This window comes from Triticum aestivum, chromosome 1D (genome assembly GCF_018294505.1).
Source record: "Triticum aestivum cultivar Chinese Spring chromosome 1D, IWGSC CS RefSeq v2.1, whole genome shotgun sequence".
NCBI classification, from domain to species: Eukaryota; Viridiplantae; Streptophyta; class Magnoliopsida; order Poales; family Poaceae; genus Triticum; species Triticum aestivum.
Genome location: NC_057796.1, coordinates 466,066,183 through 466,081,399, shown reverse-complemented (window position 1 = coordinate 466,081,399; position 15,217 = coordinate 466,066,183). Strand labels below are relative to the sequence as shown.

Genomic DNA, 15,217 nt, shown 5'->3' with positions numbered 1-15,217 from the left:
GAGATTGAACAAGGTATTGGGATACCGACGATCGAATCTCGGGCAAGTAACATACCGATTGACAAAGGGAATTGTATACGGGATTGATTGAATCCTCGACACCGTGGTTCATCCGATGAGATCATCTTGGAACATGTGGGAGCTAACATGGGTATCCAGATCCCGCTGTTGGTTATTGACCGGAGAGGCGTCTCGGTCATGTCTGCATGTCTCCCGAACCCGTAGGGTCTACACACTTAAGGTTCGGTGACGCTAGGGTTGTAGAGATATGTGTATGCGGAAACCCGAAAGTTGTTTGGAGTCCCGGGTGAGATCCCGGACGTCATGAGAGGTTCCAGAATGGTCCGGAGGTGAAGAATTATATATAGGAAGTCAAGTTTCGGCCACCGGGAAAGTTTCGGGGGTTACCGGTATTGTAACGGGACCACCGGAAGGGTCCCGGGGGTCCACCGGGTGGGGCCACCTATCCCGGAGGGCCCCATGGGCTGAAAGTGGAAGGGAACCGCCCCTAGTGGGCTGGGCGCCCCCCCATGGGCCTCCCCCCCCATGCGCCTAGGGTTGCAAACCCTAGGGTGGGGGGGCTTCCCACTTGCCTTGGGGGGCAAGGCACCCCCCTTGGCCGCCGCCCCCACCCTAGATGGGTTTGGCCGGCGCCCCGCCCCCCCTCCCAAGGGGGCCTATATAAAGGGTGGGGGAGGGAGGGCAGTAAGAACACAGCCTTGGGCGCCTCCCTCCTCCCCTGCAACACCTCTCCCTCTCGCAGAAGCTCGGCGAAGCCCTGCCGAGACCCGCTACATCCACCACCACGCCGTCGTGCTGCTGGATCTCCATCAACCTCTCCTTCCCCTTGCTGGATCAAGAAGGAGGAGACGTCGCTGCACCGTACGTGTGTTGAACGCGGAGGTGTCGTCCGTTCGGCACTCGGTCATCGGTGATTTGGATCACGGCGAGTACGACTCCGTCATCCACGTTCATTGGAACGCTTCCGCTCGCGATCTACAAGGGTATGTAGATGCACTCCTTTCCCCTCGTTGCTAGTACACTCCATAGATGCATCTTGGTGAGCGTAGGAAAATTTTAAAATTATGCTACGATTCCCAACACAAAGCACATGGGTAAATATGGCCCCCTGGGAGGCATACTAATGGCGCACCGTGGCCTATACTAATGGCGCACTGCCTGATGCGCCATTAGTATACCAGATACTAATGGCGCACCAGTGGTGCGCCATTAGTAAAAAATACTAGTGGCGTGGTACTAGTGGCGCGCCAGCAGTGCGCCATTAGTAGGCAAAACTGGTGCGCCACTAGTAGGCCTTTTTCTAGTAGTGTGCATGCGTGGCCTCGCTCGATCCCGTGCGCGTGGAGGCGATTGAAGATCGTTCGGGGCGGCGGTGTTAAGGGATCTTGGCCGGTGATGAAGACCAGGACGGACCAGGACGCCGTTGGAGCAACGGGAAGCTGGGACGGCGGATACAACGCGGGCTCCTCGGATCCGTCTGTTCCCTGCCAAATCAGGTGGCAACGATGGCGGTGCAGAGCATCGGGGCGCCGTGGCGGGGAAGACCTGCACTCAATGCACCCGACCGCCGCGGCTAGGCTCATCGACCACAGCCTCGCCAGCGCCTCCAATGGCTTCCACGTCGTCGAGCTCGGGGCCATCGCGGCCGCGTCGCCCTGTCCCCGGTGGCCATGGTGTCCTGTAGTTTGGGAACAGAGAGAGATTAGTGGGGAGAGGGGGAGAAAATGAAGTAGGGCGTTGGGCGCGGTTGATCGGCTGAGGAGGTCAGCGGCGACTTGCAGGAGCGCGGGCGACGACCGGAGGCAGGGTTGACTCGGGGTGGATCGGGGGGAAGTGCACAGAAAGAGGAGAAGCGAGGAGGCACGATTCAGTTGGAATCGGCCCGAAAATTAGGGAGCTGATCAAGGATGCGGTTGTTTTCGCTGTGCGGGCGTGCGCTAGAGTTTTCGTCCGCCCTGAAACATGTTCTCTTGTTTAATAGTAGTGTAGATAGATATAGACTAGAAGAACGCCAGGGCGTTGCAACGGGGCCACATTAACCATCAAATCCTCACATACACTCTCTCCCTCCCTCTTCCTCACTCTCTCCCTCTCTCTCTAACACACACATATATCCATCTTATTGGGTACGGGACCATAATCCATCTATTTCACACACACACACGCTAGTGCATAACAATATAGATTATGTGTATTATATTTGCCACCACAACTGAGGGAATTAATTTCATGTAAATCGGCCAGCCACAGCTCCAAGAATACGCGGAGGAGGTGGCCCGGGTCGGCGTCGGTGCCGTCCGGCGCGGGCCACGGGCCCGCTTCCAAGTGCGTCTGCGCGCCGGCCACCAACGCGCGGGTCCTTCAAGTGCCGCTTCCACCGCACCAACTCCCAGGGCCACGGCCACGGCCAGGGCCAGGGAAGCCGCCCTTCTTTGCCCCCTTCACCGGCCGCGGCCAACGCGGTGTCGCGGCACCCGGCCTCGCCGTCCTCGTCCTCCGGCACTGTCACGACCCAGTGACGCAGCCCAAGCATCGGCCTCGGAATCAAGAATGCTCGACAACGGAGAGGGAAGGGAAGATCATATACATGTCATAAGAAAGGGAGTTTATTTACTGCTCCCTCGATGTATTGTTTCCTTTGTTTGGAGATTGATTACCATCCGTGAGTTAATGTAAGGTTAATGTGATTGAGCGATTTTTCTGAAAATCAAATATTTGTTTTCTAACTAATGTGATTGAGTGATTTAAGGTAAGGTTAATTAATTTAGATTTGATCTTTAGAGATTGTTCGTGATTGATTCTACATTACTAAATAACTTGCGCCAGTATGGAAAATTCTGATCTGTTCAGATTTCATTCGTTATGTGATAGGGTGACGCGAAAATAAACCGATAAAGTGGGGGTAGGGGATGAAAAAAATCTACGAAAAAACCAGCGAAGGTGGGAGGAGGTACCAAAAAAACCATAGGAGATGAGATGAAAAATAACCTGGAAGCGAGACTATCAACTGCTCCATTAGGAGTAGAGATTTATAGGCTATTTTGTTAACTGGTGCACACGCCTGTACAACAGTAGGTAGCAAACGGTTCAGCCCATGTAAGTTCTTTTGTCCGTGGTTTGTCTATCTGTTTTTCTTTTCAATGTGGGTTTTGCTCGGTTTTCATGTTTTCTTTGCTTTTTTTTCAAAAATCTAAATTTCTGAACTTTTTTCCCAATCTGTGAAGTTGTTTCAAGTACCAAAACTCTTTTCCCAATTCGTGAACTTTTTTTCAAATGCGTGAACATTTGTCAAATTCGTGAACTTTTTTTCCAATTCATGATATTTCTCCAAATTCATGAAATTTTTAAAATTCACAAACTTTTCTTAAATTTGCAAACTTTTTTCGTTTCCTTGAACGTTTTCTAATTTCGATGAACCTTTTTCAGATTCCTTAACATTTTTCAAATTCGTTGTTGTTTTCAATAATTCAAAGAATTATTTTCCAAAATATGCTTTTTTCAAATAATTTATAGTGGGTATATAATATATGTTAATGTTGTACTAAAAGAAGGGTCAAATAACATTGTTTCCTCGTTGTAGGAAACTAAGTGAGCTCGACCTAGGGGTTACTAGCTACGACAATTGTCATTGGTGTGCGAAATCACGCTTCTTCGAGATTAACGGGCGGAATAACTTGTTAAAAAAACTGGATTTGCATTTCAAGCGGGTTGTTGGGCCGACCCGCTACAAGTCGCCTGTGCGCACCACTAGCGCTAACCGGAACTAAAAGCGCCTAATTGGAGGTCTCTAGGTGGTGCCCACCTCTCTGTCGCAAGTATAAGGATTAGATGAATGGCCTTATTATTTATGGGCTGTAGAGTACTATTTTTTTCATTTTCGCTGGGGGGTGGGGTGTGATGGCCTAGATTCGTCCCCTTCAAGCTCCGCCAGTGGCTGGCGTCACTGAAATCAGGTGACCTTACACGATTGTTCGAAGATATGAGAAAACTTGTGTAGTGACATTCTCTATTCAATTCAACTAAATTAATTGTCGATAAATAGTGAATAAATGCATGCATACATTCTAGTGGAAGACCCCCCCCCCTCCCCCGTTCAAGGCCTTGTTCGGTTCCATGGGAACCAAACCTCCTACAGCTTAGATCCACCCCGGGATTGGATTATCCCTATCCCTTCACCCAATCCCCACCAATCCCTTAAACCACAATCCCTTCTAATCCATGCTCCAGTCCTCCTGACGCCCCTTCATCGCCGCTAGGAGATTCCTTCCACGAGAGCACAATTGTTGATTTCCCCCCTGTGATTTGGACAGGGATGGGCGGAAGAAATGCTCGCGCGGGGCTTAACAGAATGCACAGAAACAAGTGGCTAGGATTATTCCCTAGCGAGGGCGATCCCCGTGGGTCCGTGGGGTTTCGGCCCCAAACCTCGCGTAGGTGGGCGTAAACGAACAAAGCCTAGGTCATGTTGATGCAATAGTTAGCGGCAAGCCATGCATGTACGAGGTGGCTGTAAATTGTTCCTTGGCTCAGCCTTTGTAACATCATCAAATACTTTCTTTTTAGATAAGATGAGTTTGCCTGGCTTTAGAGAACTGAAGCCCTTACACGTTTACAAATAGAGGTTCAACACGAATAAAGACAAAGACACATAAATTCGATACAAACCGTTGGTTGTTTGATTTTTGCAAAAAAAAACTAAACAATTCGTGAAAAAAAGTTGGATTGGAAAAAACTTCATAAATTTGCAAAAAAAACATGAATTTGGAGAAGAGTTTAAATATGTGAAAAAGGCCATGAATTATGAAACAAATCGTGATTTTTCTTTAAAAAATTGATTTTTTAAGGATTTGAAAACAATCTAAATTTGAAAACATTTTGGGGGATTTGAAAAAGTTCGCAGGGTTTTGTAAAAAAGTTCATGAATTTGAAAAACAATCAAAAAATATAATAATGAATATGGAAAACGTTTTCAAATTGAAAATTTGCACGCATTTGATAACAAAACAGAAAAGGAAAACCAAACAAATCTGGTCCAAATAAACCACAAAAATGAAAAACCGGACAAAAGTTTTCCAAAACCGAGCCAGAAAGCTTATGGGAGCTTCTTGGTGGTGCTTTATATGGGTCGGGGGGCTGTGTGTGTGTGTGTGTGTGTGTGTTGTACGAATTTGCCTTTCAACGGAGCCTAAATTGCCAAATAGCGAAATCGCTATTTAAGGGGCACCCCTAGCAAATGTCACTCCCACCTCTCCAGGAGCTGACATGTGGCAACCTGGAAGTTTTTTTTTCATAGATTCATTTTTTTTCAAAATGTTGTATCTCTGGAACCGTCCGTTTTAACTCGCGTCAAGATCTTGGAAACTAGATCGCATATGAATACGTTTTGATGAACTTTTTTCACGATAAAACCCAGAAAAAAAGGTAAAAAAAACCCGCAGCCGGAGACACTTTTTTTTTGCCTTTTCTCATTTCGAGAAGCACTGGAAGCAAACCTGTGCCTCCATAAGAAGCAAACCCGTACCTCTCGTGAAAGAAAAGAAAAATTATTTTTTCTCTTTCTGAGAGGCACAACTGCCTCTCGTGGAAGCAGACATGTGCATTCACAAGAAGCAAACGTGTGCCTCTCGTGGAAAAAAAAAATGCTTTTTTCCCGTTCCGAGAGGCTGCCTCTCACGGAAGCAAACATGTGCCTCCATGAGAAGCAAATATGTGCCTTTCAGGCCTCTATCTGCATTAAGATTCCTTGTTGAAATTGTTTACACCAACACTACCATTATGGTACATAATGGTCTGGTGACTTTTCAAACATTATAAAAAAATAAGACTTTGTCCAAAAAATAAGATCAACCAGGACTAGCCCTTGGCGGGTTATGTTTATAGAAGAAGCACCTGCGCACACAATGCAGAGTCTGGGGCTCGAACGATGGTGGGCAGCATGCACACTCGCATAGAAACTCCGCCAATGCTCCCTATCGATCTCTCTCAATGGTGTATTGTTGACCTTTTCTTAGCCACATGCAGTATAGCTGGCCAAACAGGCCAGCCCGCGAGCACGGCCCGCTATGGGCCAGGTACGGCACGGGCTAAACGGGTCGTGCCCGGCACGCGGCACGCCTTTGGCCGTGCCTGGGCCTGGAGCCTGGGCACGCCAGCCGGCACGGCACGACCCGTTTATTTTTTATATAATTTTCAGATTTTTTTATATATTTATACCTAAAATATAGCCCAATAGGCCTAAAAACAGCCCAACATGCTGAATATGTGCATCCCAGTGTGCTAAACGGGCCATCGGGCTGGCCCGTTTACTAATCAGGCCGTGCCTGGGCCAAGGAGCAGCGCCCGTGGGCCGGCACGGCACGGCCCGGCTATTAAACGTGCCATTGCGGGCCGTGCCGGGCCAGGCACGATTAGCACAGGCCAGGCCGTGCCGTGCTGGGCCGGCTCGTTTGGTCAGGTATAACATGCGGGTACTACTCCTACTGAAATTGCTCGTACATATCCAGAGGCTCAAACACATGCTAGCAAAGTAAACAATGCTCAGTAAAATAAATTGATTTTTTAAGCATCATTGCTTATTTTTGTAGGAGGGGAGGCATAAGTAAACGTCCTCCCTCTATAAGATCAGACAATGAATAAGAAAATATTTAATTTCATACCTTCTTCCTCTCCAAACACATTGCATTTTACATGGCCAAAGTCAACCAGACAAGCGTCGATCCTCTACGTTGTCCAATCATTGACTCGAACTTACTTTGCATCTCATGGCCCGCGACATTCTCAGAGCAACAAATGCTAGAAAATGAACTTCCCTGACTCCTTGAGTTGACAAGTGCTAGACATCACTATTTTCTACGTCTCTTTCGAAGTGTTCCCGACTTCCCGCAGAAAAAAAGGTTTATTTCGAAGTGAGGAGCCTTACCTCTCATTTAAAAAAATCATGATACGCATTTCTTTATTTCTGGGAAAAGGAAAGAAAAATAAAAATTTAGGGAAAGAAAAATAATAATTGAATTTTGGTGTTCCTAAACTCCCATGTGGCCCATAGTCCAGTTGGGCTACAACTCGCTTTTTTTTAGGGGCTACACCTAGCTTTATGGTCAAAGTAGGAATAATAAGCCTTAGCCCAGCCCACCAGCGCAGCAACGAGGCCCATCCGTGTTCCCACACGTATAAGACCTAGCACGCGGCCTCCATTCCGAGACCTCTCGCCCGCGCCGCCGCCGCCTCCCTGCCCTCTTTGCCGCCGCCGCCGCCGCCGCCGCCCGTTGTCGCGGACGCCTCCTCCTCGCCGAAGAGATGGTACGCTCTCCCCTCACTCCTATCTACGGCGGCTCTGATCCGTGCTCCTCTGGATGCAGAGTTTCAGCCTTCGTGCCTGTCTGTGTGGGGTGCGGGAATCATCTAGGTTTACGGTCGTGTGAGTGGCTTATACTCGGGGATCTAGAAATAAGGATCCGAAATTACTAGTTTTTCTCGTGGTTTTGGTCTGCTTCGCTGAGAAATCATCCTTGAAGCCGTAACATCTGTCAGATCTGGAGTGAATTTGCCGGCGGCCCTTTTCCTGTTCTAGTGTTTCTTGGTACGATTTGTGGCTAGCTCGAATCGTACTGTATTATTATTGCGTTGTCAAAGAGGATGTTAAGATGTTGCTATAGTTAGATTTTCCACTTATGGGACCGGTTTTACTAATGTGATATGCTTAGTGGTGGAGTAATTGCCATAGAATGGAAGTATGGAGCTTTGATGGTATCCTTGATTTGTTACAGTTATTTATCAGTATGTATGCAACTTCTACCGTTTGCTACAATATTTACCAGTAGAAATCCGAGCTTCAGCCTTCATTTTTCCCAAGCTCGATTGGTTAGCATGAGGCCTTGGGCAGCACTAGTTCTCTCCTCACTATTGTGTGCATTCTATGACATACATTGCTAATTTGCGATGATCTACATCATGCTTGTCATACAACTGATAGTATTATCCTGACGTTTTATGTACGACTGGTCATACATTGCTGTTGCCTGTGTCAACTCCATATGTGAAATTTATACATCTTTTCTGATGCTGCCTTTTGTAGATAGCAGCTCATTTTGCTGTTTTACTATACTTGTGGGAAAATGTTTTAATTTCTTAGTGTTTCTGATGTATTTGCAGACGAAGCGCACCAAGAAGGCTGGAATCGTTGGCAAATATGGTAAAAACATTGCGGCTGCCCAGATCATTGTTCAATGATCTCATGAATGTAGCTAACTTTGTGCTCACGTATCCTTTGTTGTGTAGGTACCAGGTACGGTGCCAGTCTGCGTAAGCAGATCAAGAAGATGGAGGTCTCCCAGCACTCCAAGTACTTCTGTGAGTTCTGCGGCAAGGTAAATCTGTCAATGGCTTTATCGATTACTTGCGTTGTTTTTAGAATGGTAAAGTGTCTGCTGGTGGTTCAACTGTGCTGTCTTATGTTGTATGACAAGTGTTTTTGGCATTTGGCCAGATTGAAATTAGCATATTATCTTTCTGTGCATAATGGTATAGGTTATTTGCTCTTGCTTTTCATGATGATGGTTTAGAGGATACCTACTTGGTTTTAATATGCTGAACTGCTGGTTGGCAAAACATAAAGAATGTATATTGTAGGCTGTTGCAACTTGCAACCCTTTGTATTGTCATGAGTTGTTTGGATTTACTTCATGTTGCGTCTTTTAACCACTGTGGCCTTCTAGATAGGGAACAATGAACAACAGCTTTGATTGTTTTGTATGATGAACCTTTATAACTCTCAAATGATTTAGTTTAATATTACCGAACAGCTTTTGATTGACATGTATATGGATTTTGCAACCTCCTAACTTTAATGCTTATTGCTTCTTTTAACAATTGTAGATTTCTAGATATGGAACAGCGCCCGCCAGTTCTCTTTATTCTAGTCACTTTACACAATTCTAGCCATATGGAAATGATGATAACATCAATAGCTCATAGATAGGTCAATAGTGATAAGCTGTTAGTCTCCTCGCATGATTCAATCTTCTTTTTATGTTAACACGTTCTTGATTCACAGTTTGCCGTGAAGAGGAAAGCAGTCGGAATCTGGGGATGCAAGGACTGCGGGAAGGTTAAGGCCGGTGGTGCCTATACCATGAAGTATGTGCTGATGCCAGTTACACACTGTATATTTCCAAATAGCTCATTGTCCTGCTCTACCATATGTGCTCATTTTGTTGTTCTGCATTTCCAGCACTGCAAGTGCGGTCACTGTCAGGAGCACGATCCGTCGCCTGAGGGAGCAGACTGAAGCTTGATCGCGGTCAATCTGACAAAGGAGCCTTTGGATTTTGTAGTTCAGACGAGACTCATTCGACGCAATGTAGCCTAAATTGACAGCATACAATGTTATTTATCGGCTTGTTGGGTTCTGAGAGTATCTGGCTACGTTACAATGTGTATCTCGTTTATGTTGCTTAGATGATCGTCTGACTGTACTCTTTGTGCGTGTCGTTGATTCTTGAATCTTAATGCTATTGTCATCTGTTATTCGATGAACTAGCAGGGCAGCCTGTGCATTTGCGCGTCTATTTGCATAGACTAGCTGTTGTTCATATAAACTGGAAATGTTTTGAAGAGAAAATTTACTTGACTTGACCGTCAGGATTGCCCTCACATAGTTCCTGGCTCTCGAGGGCTCGTAATCTCCCAGATGTCACGTTCACTTTGCTTGTGGGACAATTATGAAGGTCATCATAGACGCACATTGCTTGGGACAAGTATTAACCTTGTGATACAATTACACAGTTGGGACAATTGCTTATGTATCACCAAGTTAGCCGATCTGAATCATCGATGAAGAGATACTTTGCTGATGTGGATATACTTTGGAGAAAGATGATTGATTTTTAAGTACAAGACCCATGATCTGCTGGTGCTTCGCCCCCCCTTTGTAAAGGAGTATCATGGGCTACTAAAGCAGCTAAATTTAAGGAATAGGAAACAAGTAAAGTTTTAGGAGGAATAGTGGCCATTCAGTAAAGTGCCATATACTATATTCTTGCGAATGAACATTCCTGTTTGGAAATTAACTGTACTTTTTTTTCCCGAGGGTGGAAATTAACTGTACTTGATCATGTTTGATTTCATATGTATATTCACATATATTTTTAGTTTTAGTCCTCATGTTTAAATTTCATATTAACATAATAAACATCAATATACCGTAACCAATTCCTGCAGCAAACGTGGTCGTGGTATCATGTACTCCCTCTGTCCCATAATATAAGAGCATTTTTTTTTACTGGTGTTTGATAACCACATATGCTTGAACTAGTAGCGTGCCCTCGTCGAACCAGGGGAAAAAAAACCCAACGCCTCCACTTCCCACCCTGCTGATTTGGGCATCGTCCTGGTCAGACCACCACCACCACCCCACTCCACTCCGCCACCATGGCTCTCCTCCGGCGGCCACCGCTCGCCCCCAGTCCCGCCGCCGCCGCATCCCTCCCCCACCACCGCCTCCACCTCGCCACCCCACACACACACCTCACCAGACCCCCTCCCTCCTGTCCCCGCCTCCGCATCAGCGCGGCCCCCTCGCTCCGCCCCCTCCGCGGCATTCCATCGACCCGGTGCCATGCGGCGGCGGGAGATCCGGCGCCGGCGCCCTCTCAGGCACCCGGCGGCGCGCGGGCCGCGCTGGTGCGCGTCGGGGAGGCGCTGTCGCTCGGGTTCCCGCTGTGGGTCGCGTCGGCCTGCGCGCTCGCGCTCTGGCGGCCGGCGAGCTTCCTCTGGGTCACCCCCACCGCCCAGATGGTCGGCCTGTCCTTCACCATGCTTGGTCCGTGCCCTCCATCCATGGCTCCCTCCCCTGCTTCTCCATTCCTTCCTTCCTCCTCTTCTGCCTGTACATCTTGGTTGAGATGCAGTAATTCAGACTTCCAGAGGTGTCTCGATGGCTGAATTTTTATGATCGAAACATGGTTGTAATCTCTTTGTGCAGGAATGGGGATGACATTGACGCTTGATGATCTGAGAACCGCGCTGTTGATGCCCAAGGAGTTGGCTGCCGGGTTTCTACTTCAATACACTGTTAGTTCTCCAACTTCTTCAGTGTTTCTTTTGATGATGCAATAATCCCTGTAGCCATACTTTCACTTTTCCATGTTAGATGTGGACATGTGGTGTTAAAAATTTCTGTTACAAACTGCATAGGAATATTATATACCCTAGATATTAAACAAGATTGTCATTTTCATTTTGTTATCCAGCTGCAATGTTGTTGTCCATTTGGATGAACCGTAAATATTCCTTATCTGAAATGTTGGACTGGACGGTGCACGTAAACACTTCATGATCCCTCAGAAAGAAAGAAAGAAAAGCCATTGTTTTACCTGTGGTTTTGTTACTTTAGCGTTTGTGATTTACAACTGTTCTGTTTGCTCCAAGAATCCAAAGTGGCTGATTTATGTACAGGTGATGCCCCTGTCAGGATATCTCATCAGCAAGCTATTGAACCTGCCATCCCATTATGCTGCTGGACTCATTTTGGTTTCCTGTTGCCCTGGAGGTATGCTTGCATTTTCCCTTTATTCATTTATTATAGATTGTCAACTAGTTAAACTGAAAGGGAGCTACTCTCTGCAGGCACTGCAAGCAACATTGTTACCTACTTAGCAAGGTAAAGACAAAAACATATAATGTTATCTGAGAATTGAACAACCTGCATATAGTCACAAGCGTACTGGAACAAAGTTCTGGATCTCTAGTTGCAATCCGTTCTGAGCTTGTTCATATAGTTTTATACGTTATATATTGGAATTCTTCAGAGTATTTCTTCGCAAGATTGTTGAATAACCAAATTTTCAAGCTGGCCTGTCTAGTGTTGAGTTGTTGACTGCTAACAGAAATTGGTTGCATGTGACTCATTAATCCTTTTTTGCCAAGGAATCATCTGAAGTCTGCTAGCAATGTTGTAGTCGGCTTTGACTACAGCACTGCAGTTACTGAAGAAGTGTAGTGACTAGTGAGTGAAGAATTTCGGATTAGATATCACTAAAGGGTAGAGGTGAAGCACGGGTAGGGAACGTATGATTCATTGTTTTGCTTTCAGGAGGTTACACAGTGCTCCTTTTATAGAGCATGAGTCATCCTATTTCGAACCAGCCAACATAATCCTTACTAGGACTCCTCTAACTTGCGACTGCTATTATTACTAACTTGTGTGATAGAACCTACTTACTTCTCCTGGATCTGCGAGCTGAGCTGGCTTCCTTCTGGACTGCTAAACAGAATTCGATTCAAGTTTTGCATCAATATTCTATCTCCAACTCAGACTGCTACCAGATTGGTACTTGACAAGTAACCGACTCAGCCATCAGATGTCTGTAATCAGCATGCCTTTGTCTCTGCACTCTTATAGTGCTTTTGCCAATAGGAGTCCACACCAGTTAACAAGCCTATCCCGCCCATACTGGTCCAGCCGACTAGGATCATAAATGTAGTGTAGCCTAATTTGTATAGTGTAGCCTACATGTGCCCTGCAACACAAGGACACAAACAGTTAACCGAAATGAAAACAAAGAGATCATATTTAGTCATGTGGACGTTATGCAATATTGCTGATTAAGTTCACATATAAATTTACAATGTGGTTTGTTTTTGTTAAGACTGCACATTAAGGTGGAAACAGGGTCAGGTTCCATATGGCCATGTGCTCATGCTTGGTTTTATCTTGATATGTTCATAGCTAAAAAGCTACTTTTACTGGCCAGTAATGAATGATCAAGTGACCCATTCGGTGCATCACAATATATTGTTATTATTAATTTATCCCAAGCATCCTAATAATTTTTTTTTTGAGGAAATAATAATATGGTTGAACTGAACACTTGATGCAGAGTTTAAACAGTGAACAAATTGTTTTCTCATTGACTATTTTTTTTATCTTAGTAAATATCTCTAATTCTTCAGTGGGGATCCCTGTCTGTTATGAAAGTGGATCCGAAACTATATGCATTGCTACCTATAACTATGTATAAAAATGAAAGAGAACACAACTCTATATATCTCTTTATTTTATTCATTAGCATCAAAATATAGTGTAGCCTAATTTGTATCCTTGTGTTGCAGGGCAAATGTTGCTCTTTCGGTGCTGATGACAGCAGCAAGCACTTTTGCTGCAGCGGTAATGACTCACTTACACCGATTAATATATTCCAGCAGAGCCAAATAACCTTTTTTTTTCGTAATGCAGTTCATGACTCCTCTTTTGACATCCAAACTGGCCGGGCAATACGTCGCAGTAGACCCTATGGGACTGTTCGTGTCGACATCTCAGGTGCTGCCAGTTTCTGTATTATAACTTTAAGTTCCCTTGTTCGTGGCTAAGGTTGGTATATCTGAATGCAGGTTGTCCTAGCGCCTGTTCTTTTGGGTGCTCTACTTAATCAGTACATGGGCCGTTTGGTTGAGTCAGTTTCTCCCGTGATGCCGTTCATTGCTGTGGCAACAGTAGCCGTTCTATGCGGCAACGCGATTGCACAGAATGCTTCAGCCATCCTAGCATCTGGCCTACAAGTGGTACTGTCTGTCATCTTCTTGCATGGATCCGGCTTCTTCTTTGGCTATGTTCTTTCAAGGATGCTCGGCATCGATATCGCTTCATCACGAACAATCTCGATCGAGGTTGGCATGCAGGTAATTTTCTGCTGTGCGTTTTTTAAACAGATTTTACCATAGAGTGTGGCCCAGATATCTCCAACTGCATTTTCATCAGTGCAACTAAGGAAGGAAGCACATAATCGATGCTGCGCTCTTTCTCCCATTGCATGCAATTTCATTGTGTTTATTAATTATTATCTTTTTATTTTGTACTCCCTCCGTTCCTAAATGTAAGTCTTTCTAGACATTTCAAATGGACTACAACATACGGATGTATGTAGACATATTTTAGAATGTAGATTCATTCATTTTGCTCCGTATGTAGTCACTTGTTGGAATATCTAAAAAGACTTACATTTAGGAACGGAGGGAGTAGAAGTTTCAGTGTGTGTGTGTATAAATCATACTGATTATCTTGTGAATGCAGAACTCGGTGCTGGGTGTGGTTCTCGCGGGCAAGCACTTCGGCAGCCCTCTCACGGCGGTTCCGTGCGCGGTTTCGAGCATCTGCCACTCGGTGTATGGTAGCATCTTGGCCGGGGTCTGGAGGTCCATGCCCCCAAATGACAAGCAGGGAGCATGATGGATCAGACAGATAGATACTTTAGTAGTTGCGGAACTCGAGTTATGAGTTATTCGGAGCTATCTGTGCTTGTGAGAGAAATATTTGACCATGAAAGCCAAGTCAGCAACGTGCCTGCCCCTTATTCATTTCCTTGCCAGCTTTTCACTTCCCAAATGACCATTGGTTTCTACCTCTACTGTTCTATCCCTTGCATAATTTGCCAACACATCTGCACGCGCACAGCAATTTCTATTTTGCTCACGCTCAAGTAAACCAAACAATGAACTCCTTGTCTTCAGCGATCAGAGCACGGAGCTCGGCTACAACAATATGTCTACCAGTACCGTGGCCTTGATCACTGGAGAACGATTAACCGTCGGGGAGTTAACTCTCTGAATAACGGACAAGCAATCCAAGACCGATGATCGCGAGCGAGAACGCTGGCCGATTATAATGGTTTTCCTTCCACGTTGTGCTCCCATGGGCAAATTGGTCTGAAGGTGTTGCGCTCAGTTTATTTGGTAAGATGATAAATGAAGACATGTGAAGGAAAAAAGTTGAGTTGCGAATGACCTTTTTGTGCAATGTATCTAAATCTAAAGCCAAAGAAACAAAACAAAAATGGATGTATGTCTAAACCAAGGTTCGAACTGGGGACCTTTAGTGTGTGAGACTAACGTGATAACCAACTACACCACCCAGACATGTTGATTTAATCCGTGGAACAAAGTTATTTATCCAAGACAGAAGCAGTCCCCATTATCTGTTTCTTCGTCGAAGCGCCACCACCAGCCTACCAAGGTACTATTTCATCTGATTATAGTTTATTTATCAGTCGCGTATTTCCTTCAGTGGAAACGACGAAAAGATGTGCTTATAAACTCAACACAGTGTAGTTTCCTCCAAAACATGCCGCGTCCCCTCCGTCAGGCAGCAGCCCGGCGGCGCCGACGGTGCCGCCAGGAGCCGCCTCAGCTTCTCTTTCGCGGA

General features: G+C 45.7%; 2 protein-coding genes and 1 non-coding gene across 4 annotated transcripts; 2 read left to right on the top strand and 1 right to left on the bottom strand.

The window, feature by feature from the left end:
* The first annotated feature begins 7,171 nt into the window (after positions 1–7,171).
* LOC123183015 (60S ribosomal protein L37a-1) lies at positions 7,172–9,555 on the top strand. 2 transcript variants are annotated; one of them, XM_044595736.1, is made up of 5 exons: positions 7,172–7,320; positions 8,173–8,212; positions 8,299–8,387; positions 9,074–9,156; positions 9,251–9,555. In XM_044595736.1, the coding sequence occupies exons 1-5, from the start codon at positions 7,318–7,320 to the stop codon at positions 9,312–9,314; spliced, it is 279 nt and encodes a 92-aa protein (XP_044451671.1). In that variant the 5' UTR covers positions 7,172–7,317; the 3' UTR covers positions 9,315–9,555. The 2 variants fall into 2 exon arrangements, with proteins under 2 accessions (XP_044451671.1, XP_044451670.1); XM_044595735.1 differs by lacking the exon at positions 7,172–7,320 and having other exon boundaries at positions 8,146–8,212.
* A 799-nt stretch (positions 9,556–10,354) lies between these two features.
* LOC123183014 (probable sodium/metabolite cotransporter BASS1, chloroplastic) lies at positions 10,355–14,401 on the top strand. The gene is made up of 8 exons (XM_044595734.1): positions 10,355–10,840; positions 11,003–11,091; positions 11,476–11,569; positions 11,647–11,680; positions 13,132–13,186; positions 13,256–13,339; positions 13,411–13,698; positions 14,090–14,401. Exons 1-8 carry the CDS (start codon positions 10,450–10,452, stop codon positions 14,243–14,245), a joined length of 1,191 nt encoding a protein of 396 aa, XP_044451669.1. The 5' UTR covers positions 10,355–10,449; the 3' UTR covers positions 14,246–14,401.
* A 456-nt stretch (positions 14,402–14,857) lies between these two features.
* TRNAV-CAC (transfer RNA valine (anticodon CAC)) lies at positions 14,858–14,931 on the bottom strand. The gene has a single exon. It is a non-coding gene; the product is annotated as a tRNA-Val (tRNA).
* Positions 14,932–15,217: the final 286 nt, after the last annotated feature.

Coding starts and splice junctions, on each gene's coding strand:
- LOC123183015 (XM_044595735.1), top strand. CDS start 8,161: ATGTATTTGCAGACGAAGCGCACCAAGAAGGCTGGAATCGTTGGCAAA. Junction 8,213..8,298: donor TGGAATCGTTGGCAAATATG/GTAAAAACATTG, acceptor TTTGTTGTGTAG/GTACCAGGTACGGTGCCAGT. Junction 9,157..9,250: donor GGTGGTGCCTATACCATGAA/GTATGTGCTGAT, acceptor CTGCATTTCCAG/CACTGCAAGTGCGGTCACTG.
- LOC123183014 (XM_044595734.1), top strand. CDS start 10,450: ATGGCTCTCCTCCGGCGGCCACCGCTCGCCCCCAGTCCCGCCGCCGCC. Junction 13,187..13,255: donor CAAGCACTTTTGCTGCAGCG/GTAATGACTCAC, acceptor TTCGTAATGCAG/TTCATGACTCCTCTTTTGAC. Junction 13,699..14,089: donor CGATCGAGGTTGGCATGCAG/GTAATTTTCTGC, acceptor TTGTGAATGCAG/AACTCGGTGCTGGGTGTGGT.